General features: G+C 44.5%; 1 protein-coding gene across 1 annotated transcript; it reads left to right on the top strand.

Moving 5' to 3' along the window:
* The first annotated feature begins 1,109 nt into the window (after positions 1-1,109).
* LOC105966805 (uncharacterized) lies at positions 1,110-2,798 on the top strand. The gene has a single exon (XM_088815250.1). The coding sequence runs from the start codon at positions 1,110-1,112 to the stop codon at positions 2,796-2,798; it is 1,689 nt and encodes a 562-aa protein (XP_088671376.1).
* The last annotated feature ends 6,130 nt before the right edge of the window (positions 2,799-8,928 follow it).

Below are 8,928 nucleotides of genomic sequence, written 5' to 3'. Positions count from 1 at the left end.
ACAACCCAATTGATGGAAGAGCCCCAGTCCCAGCAAGGCGCAGTCCTTTCACCATGAACATCCTCAACGAGGTATTGCCTCAAGGAGTGAAAGTATCAGGCTTACCTCAGTTCGAAGGAACCACCGACCCGCAGGAAAACATAGAGAAGTTCCATGCTATGGCAGATTTATATGGCCCCACAGATGCAACAATGTGCAAGATGTTCCGCACCACTCTCTCCAAGAGAGCCATGAATTGGTTCAATGCTCTACCCACAGGATCAATCGACACTTTCGCTCGTTTATCATTGCGTTTCACCAACCAATTCGCCATCAATAAGAATACGCTAAAACTCCAGCACATCTCTTTTCTATCATACAGAGAGACAATGAAACACTCCGCTACTACATCAGGCGTTTTGTGGAAGCTGTTCATGAAGTTCCCAGTGTAGGACAAGACATGCTCTCAGGGATCATGCAGCAAAACCTGAAGTCGGGTAGGTTCAAAGAATCTAACGCAGGAAGACCTCCTGGCAACTTAGCTGAGTTGTTAAATCGAGCTGAAAAATACATACGCATACAGGAAGCCTCTGCCAATGCTCCTCCCAAGAGGAAGAGAGAAGATGACTGCGGGGATATTAGGAGACGAGATGATCGATGTCATCCACCCCCACCTCAAGGACAATCATCTTCATCTTATAATCGATTCACTCCACTCAACACTCGCCTCACTGAAATCCTTCATGTAATAGAACAAAAAGGTCTGGCAGAGCCTCCACGCCCAATGCAGCCAATGCAAAACGAGAAAGATCGGATCGCTATTGTCGATTCCACAAAGATAAAGGACATACTACCGAGGAATGTGCACAACTCAAATTGGCGATTGAGAGGCTGATCAAGCAAGGCCACTTAGGCGAGTACATTGATAAGCCTCGAAATAAGCATCGTGATGATCTTCCACGCTGAGATAACAATCGAGATCAACACCAGCGTCGGGAGGAGGGGGGTCATCGACGCGATCCAGATAACAATGATAACCAACCCACCCAGGAATCATTGCCTTTATCTCCTGAGAACCGGCAGGTGGCGACTCACAAAATGCGAGACGCACCCTCGCTCGATCAGCACGTATGAATCAAGAACACGCTTCTCCATCCGCATCTGTCTATCAAATACGAAGACCTGATCATAGCATAGTTTTCAACTCCTCGGACCTCGAAGGTCCAGATGAAGATCATGTCGATGCGTTGGTAATCACAGCATCGGTGGCCAACTTCTTGGTTAAGAAGATATTAGTGGACGGTGGGAGCTCAGCCGACATCATGTATCTCCACACATTCAAGCAGCTGGGCATAGATAACGCCCGGTTTAGCCCCATCACTACACCACTGAAAGGATTCACGGGAGAGGGTGTTTTATCCATGAGGGAAGTGGAGTTACCCATCTCCTTAGGGGAAAATCCTTGTCGAGTTACGAAGATGATAAAATTCCTCATCGTCGACAAATCATCCCCTTATAACATCATCCTAGGGAGGCCAACGATCCATACATTCAAGTCTGTGCCTTCATCTTACCACCAAAAGTGGAAATTCACCACTCTTTGTGGAATGGGAGAGGTACTTGGTGATAGGCGTCTCGCTCGAGAATGTTATGCAAGAGCTCTACGCGAGCCATCTAAGAGACCTAATCCTTTAGGGAGAGGAGACGACACCCCGAGACACGATAAGAGAAAATGGGCCAACGCAGTCGTCGAAGCTGATAAAGAAATCTTAATCAGCGTACCTGACGACACCACCAAGCTAGCAGCTGTTGAAGAGCTAAAATCAGTAGAACTCATACCCGGAGATAATTCTAAGCTTCTCCGCATCGGATCTGATCTAGATCAAGAAGTGGAGAATCAGCTAGTTAACTTCCTTAGACACAATGGGGATGTGTTTGCTTGGAAAGCTCAAGATCTGACGGGAATTCCTCCCAAAGTAGCATTGCATCGACTAAACGTTGACAAAAGATTGAAACCGGTCAAGCAACGTAAAAGGACTTTTGGTCCTGAGCGCAACAAACATATCAAAGAAGAAGATGCAAAATTCTTAGATGCAGGCCACATTAGATCGGTTCAATATCCCGAGTGGTTATCCAATGTGGTGTTAGTACCTAAACCCGGAGGCAAGTGGAGGCTATGTGTAGACTTCACCGACCTCAACAAGGCATGCCCGAAGGATCATTTTCCTTTACCAAGGATCGACCAGCTCATAGACTCAACCTCAGGGTGCGAACTTCTCAGCTTCCTTGATGCATATCAAGGATACAACCAAATATTGCTCACCCCAGAAGACCAAGAGAGAGCTAGCTTCATTACAGACCAAGGCATCTACTGCTATCAAGTCATGCCGTTCGGTCTCAAGAATGCAGGAGCTACTTACCAACGGCTGGTGAACATGATGTTCGCAGACTTGATTGGTAAGAACATGGAAGTATACATTGATGACATGCTCGTCAAGAGTATTAAAGTCGCGGATCATCTAACCGATTTAAGTCAATGCTTCTCCATCTTACGTAAATACAAGATGAAGCTCAATCCCCTAAAATGTTCTTTCGGAGTTCGAGGCGGAAAATTCTTAAGGTACATGATATCACAACGGGGAATTGAAGCCAACCCGGCAAAGATTGAAGCTATCACCTCCATGGCCCATCCCACATCGATTAAGAAGGTCCAACAACTTAACGGTTGTTTGGCAGCCCTAAACCAATTTATATCCCGATCAGCTGATAAAGGCTTTCCTTTCTTTAAGGTATTAAGAGGTGGGAAAAAGTTTGAATAGAATGAGGATTGCCAAAGAGCTTTCACATAATTGAAAGCATATCTTACTTCCCCACCTCTACTAACGAAGCCCCAGCCAGGAGATACTCTCTTCCTATATTTGGCTATTTCTGCTGATGCCATTAGCGCAGTGCTCATTCGGGATGGTGAAAAAGGTCACCAACCGATATATTACATAAGCCGAGCTCTTCAAGGCTCAGATCACAGCTATACCAATATGGAGAAACTTGCTCTTGCCGTCATCAATGCAGCCAGAAAGTTACGTCCGTACTTCCAATCGCATCAAGTGATAGTTCTCACCAACTATCCCCTTAAACAAATATTGAGAAGTCCCGAGACTTCCGGACGATTAGCTAAATGGGCTATAGAGCTAAGTGAATATGGGGTTGAATTCAAGCCACGCCCAGCCATCAAAGCTCAAATCCTGGCAGACTTTGTAGTAGAGATGACTACATCGGAGGAGAGCACCTCCATACCCACTTGGATCGTCAATGTCGATGGATCCTTTACCGCTACAGGAGGAGGCGCGGGTATTGTATTAACAAGCCCAGATGGCGATGAATTCGAGTATGCTCAACGATTTGATTTCAAAGCCTCTAATAACGAAGCCGAATATAGAGCTTTGATCGCTGGTATCCGCCTCGCTTTAGCAGCTGGAGCTTGCAAACTCATAATACATAGCGACTCCCAGTTAGTGGTCAACCAAATCCTTGGGACCTATGAAGCCAAAGAAGAATCCATGGCAAAGTATCTTGCTCTTGCACTTACCCTCCTCTCAAAATTGGATAGCTATGAGATAAAGCAAGTACCACGAGCCAATAATATTGATGCAGATCGACAAGTTGGCTAGACTTGGTAGTTCCATGGCAAGCATTGGAAGCCGGAAAATCACCCTCCTCACGGCTTCCCAACCAGAAATAGTCTCCACCGACGGAGTGAATTGCGCTGAAGAGAACAAACCCTGTTGGATCACCCCCATTACAAACTATCTCAAAAGCGGGGAACTTCCGACTGACATCGCCCAAGCAAAGAAAATAAAGGTAAGAGCGGCTCATTTCCTAATGATAGGTGAAGATCTCTACAAGCGAGGATTCTCCTTCCCCTATCTTAAATGCCTTAACCCATCAGCAGCAGACTATGTGCTTCGGGAAGTACATGAAGGCATCTGTGGTAATCATTTAAGTGGAAGAAACTTAGCTCTCAAAATATTGAGACAAGGTTACTATTGGCCCACCATTCATGAAGATGCGAAAAGACTAGTGCAGAGATGCAAGCCTTGCCAAGAACATGCTAACATCCTTCATCTCCCAGCAGCACTGATGCAACCGATTGACTGTCCCATACCTTTCGCTCAATGGGGAGTTTACTTAGTCGGTCCTTTTCCACCAGCAACAGGAGGACGCAAGTTCCTCATTGTAGCTGTAGATTACTTCACCAAGTGGGTAGAGGCAGAACCTTTAGCTCGCATTCGAGAAGAAGACATCATCCAATTCATTTGGAAGAACATTGTGCGCCGCTCCGGGATCCCCCGTTCCATTATTTCAGACAATGGAACCCGATTCTGTGGAGACAAAGTAAAGAGTTGGTGCCTTGGCTTATCTATTAAGCAATTCTTTACTTCAGTTGCCAACCCCCAAGCAAATGGTCAAACTGAAGTAACTAATAGTACGATACTTCAACATCTCAAGAAAAGGCTTGGAAGTTCCAAGGGAAAATGGGTTGAAGAATTACCCAATGCTTTGTGGGCATATCGAACAACCCCACGAACAGCAACAGGAGAATCTCCATTTAACCTAGCTTTGAGAACAGAGGCTGTAGCACCCGTCGAGATTGGCGAACCCTCTTGGAGAGTCATCAATTATTCTCCAGAGGCAAATGAAGAAGCAATGAGAGCTAACCTCGATCTCGTCGACGAACTAAGAGAGATCGCCTCTATCCGACAACAAATGTACAAGAGTCGCATAGCGAAAGCTTATAACTCCTAAGTCCGCCTTCGCTCTTTCCAAATAGGAGATTTAGTTCTCCGCAAAGCCGAAGCCTCACGCCCAATTGGTAAACTCGACCCGAAGTGGGAAGGACCATATAAAATCACACAAGTGGTCAACAGTGGAGCATATCGTCTCGAGAACCTTGACGGACACCCTATACCCAGAACCTGGAATATAGGGAATCTCAGAAGGTTCTACGCTTGAGGTATACATCCACCTTACTTCAAATTTGTTTAAATTAGCATCTACATCTTCCTCATACGAAATTCGCTTAAAAACAACTACCCTTGCAGGCTTCGCCACCTTCCACATCTCTCGTCTTGCAAAAGTGTCTCTAAACGCTCGAGAAGTTCCCGCTCCATAACGAGGTGCGTAAACATCACACCCAAACTGGGGGGCTATTAATATTACCTACATCAGCATTCCATAACCACATCTCATCATCTTCTTACAGATTGAGAACCAATTACGAGAGGATGCCTACCCCCCATCACTCGCCCAAAGAGAGAAGATACTCCGTATTATATCACAAAGGGTAACACCACTTTTACTAAGTCATATCACACGCACATTCTTGGATATCTATGCTAATATAGTAACGCCATCTCCTTTGACAGGCAGAATCGCGCAGTAAATCACCGCAACTCATGAGTTGATCTCATATCTCGGAATGCGAGAAAGAAGAACAGTCCCCTTATTGGGTACGTGACCCCAAAATACGCATCAATCCAACTTATGAAACTATTAAGTCTTCAATACAAGTACTTAATATTTTTTCTACTATACTTTTTAGACATAGAGACACCAAAGACAGTAGACATACCACCCATACACCAAGCACGGACGAGTACAAGGAAGACGTGGAAGAAGAATAAAGTCTTATAGTCACATAGACTAGTTTTCGATATTTCGACTTATTTGTATTTTTTTTACAACTTATTTCCCTTCGCCTCACGGAGGCTTATGACAATTCGCATTTTCCATTAATGATTAAATCAAGTTTTTGCTTTACTCTCAATGTTATTGTTCATATACTACTTAACCGTTACAACGTGTTCATATCACTACAACCCTACAAACACTTAGAGAAATTAAGATAACCTATATAGCCTGGCCAGCTGGATTATCTGAGTCTCTCTACGTTGTTTACGAGGTCCTCCTATTTAAAACGTGGCCATGGTCCAAACAATATATACGACCCACGAGGTCCAGAATAAAGGGCATGATCCCAAAAAAAAAAAAAAAAAAAAATCTTGAGAGACTGATCCCCTCATCAAGTACATCACGCACAATGCTATATGTAAAACATTAGTGCAAAATTAATAAATAAGAAGGGACAATAACTTTGATAGTAAAATCAACGTATCAAGGTGCAAACGAATATAAAATCATGAAGCATGCGAAAGTACTAGTGGACATACCCACTTAATAAAAATAAAAATAAAAAATAAAACTAAGTCCTCTCCTAAAGAAAGTAAGCACAACATCACACCCAACTACACTTTGCGAGCCGAAGTAGCTTCGGTAGTTCGGTCATCCGGTTCCGCATCCGAGGCTATTTCAGTACACTCGACATCGATATCCTCTCCCTCATCGGGAATGTCCTCCTCCATACCTCGAATAATCTTCTCGTCAATTCCACCAACCTTGCGTAAGTACTGACGACACGTCCTAACCAACGGAGCATAAACCCCAGTTATCGCTCGTTCTTCGATCATCGCTCGACAGATATCACTCTTCTGAAAGCGACGTTCCCCTTCTAACATAACCGACTCCTTGTAGGCGGCTCCCGCTGAGGAAGCCATAAACCTCTTCCCCGTAAACTTCTCGGCATCATACTTCTCCTTCAGCTCGTCATAGCACCGATCTAGTTTCATTAGTTCAATTTTACTCGCCTCGGTCTCGCTCCTACTAATCTCCAATTCATCGGTCCTCTGAATGAGCAAAGTCTCGGCCACCTTTAGTTTGGATTCCGCTGCCTCCAATTGAGCCTTTAGCTCTTTCTCTCTTGCCTCCCAGCCAACACGCTCCTCATCATTGGTCTTTTCGACGTGCTCCTCCTGCTCCACGAGATACCTCCATATAGCTATGAGCTATATCAAAATTCAGACAGATAATATTAGATTATCGAGACTTATAATTTAAAACGAAAAACATATTAACTTAAAACAAATATTTACCCGACACATGTCTCCTCCAGCCAACGAAAGCATATGAGCACGACCTTTACTCGATATCCGACTTCGGTCGTACTCCCCAATGAAACCCTCGGTCTTCCTCAGCGCGATAGTATGATCGGTCGTATCCCAAAAAGAATCCTTCCCCTCTCGGTTCACCCCGTAAGTGAACAGGCATTTGCCTGCCCCCCTGGAGGCACATGAGAAACCTCAGGATCCACTCGAGGCCGTTTCGGTGCAGGCACATACTCGATCTCAACCAACTTATCCTTCCCATTATTAACCACTCGATCCAGCTCATCCCCCTCAACACTATGATTACGATCATCTCCACTTACATGAAGGGCCTCCACGCGGGTCACTTCGCACGATTTGCTACTACTTGATTTCGCTTGCTTCAAGGGATCCCTCCTCGCTTGCTTTTTCGCACCTCCAGTAGCCTTAGCCCGAAAGGCCGCAAAATCAATGCACCCATCTAAAAAAAAAAAAAAAAAAAAAAAAACATAACCATTTACTCACAGATGGATAAAAAAGAATAGCAGAGACAAGAAAAAATAAGGCACAGAGGCATAAAACGCGTAGACTACACGCAAAGATGTAGACGTCTGACCCTTTGGAATAATATAACTCGGATCGAACTCCAAATCACACAACCTCGACTCCTTAATCTGTTTCTTCATATTCTTCATTATCTTGAAAGATTCGCATACCGGATTCCAAACAAGGGGAACATCGGACGTCGGAGCCCTTACATAAAAAAATAAAGTACTCCATTTTTCCCACTTCAATTTAATCCCCTTCAAAAATCTGTAAGGAACCCGAGGATGTGTGCAGAAGAAGGGTAAATCACTTGAACGATGTAGTGTAAACAAGACCTTGAACATCTCAACACTAATCGGTAATCCTACTTGGCTCATTCTTCGTCGAAACGCTTCGAACGTGAGAATCACGTTCGGAGTTAATTGACTATATCCTACCCGAAATTCCTCGCATATCGTCAAAAGAGTCGAGTCAGGCACAATCTGCGAGGTACATGTCAAATATGCGATGTATTGGGTGTGGAACCCAACAGGGGGTGCATACAATCGTTCACCTTTTTTAGGCAAGAGCATCTCAATATTCCTCGGAGCCCCAACTAGCTGACGAAGAACACAGAATTGCGATTCGGTTAACGAAGTATCAAAATCCACCAACTTCAGATTAAGTGGTTTTATTTTCTTCCCTCTATTTTTGTCTACAATGACATCTTCGCGTGGAATGTCATCCTCACCTCCCACATGTCCATCCGGATTTACATCACTCTCGGATCCCTCGGATCCCTCGGACTCATTTGACGAACTCGACTTAAGTGATTCTTCACTACCACTCCCAAAATCCACAAATTGAGACCTAAGACGTCCACCAACCCCACCTACCCCCTTTATCTCTCCTCCTCTCTCTCTCTTCTCTCTCCTTGCCAAGCCCTCCACTCCGGGCTCCGTGCCCGGCTCCAACCACACACACAGATCGCGCGGAGCCGAGCCGCGCGGCTTGGTCTACTGGCTCCGCATCAATATCTCCAGATAACCCTAATCGCGTGCAATCGGAACGCGCGATTTCTTTCTCCGGTACAATTTTTTTACCGGAACTCAACCCAATTACCTTCCCTACGGTTCCAAAGGTCATCTCGCTCTCTACAATCGACTTTCGCAGGATAATTTTCAACTGTTTCGCCTTCCCCGCTTCGAACATATAAATTATTTTATCTGATGATCTTCTCAGCCAGAGAATATATTCTTTTCTACAACGGAGTATATGGAGCAAAATAAAAGACGGAGATATATAAAATAAAAAATTTGATTACTCACCCATATTTATTCGACGTGAATCTTGATACTCCTCTCTACTGATGTCACAAGGAATTACTTACTACAAGGCACAAATTTATATTTAAGCACTTTAAATATAAATCCGCTCACCGATGGGG

The sequence above is a fragment of the Erythranthe guttata genome, chromosome 3, assembly GCF_056151865.1.
Source record: "Erythranthe guttata isolate IM_541 chromosome 3, IM_541, whole genome shotgun sequence".
Taxonomy (NCBI): domain Eukaryota; kingdom Viridiplantae; phylum Streptophyta; class Magnoliopsida; order Lamiales; family Phrymaceae; genus Erythranthe; species Erythranthe guttata.
The sequence above is the reverse complement of the archived record's forward strand: the minus strand, read 5'-3'. Positions and strand labels throughout refer to the sequence as shown.

What these genes read in the sequence shown, in the direction of transcription:
- LOC105966805 (XM_088815250.1), top strand. Translation starts at nt 1,110, where the DNA reads ATGAATCAAGAACACGCTTCTCCATCCGCATCTGTCTATCAAATACGA.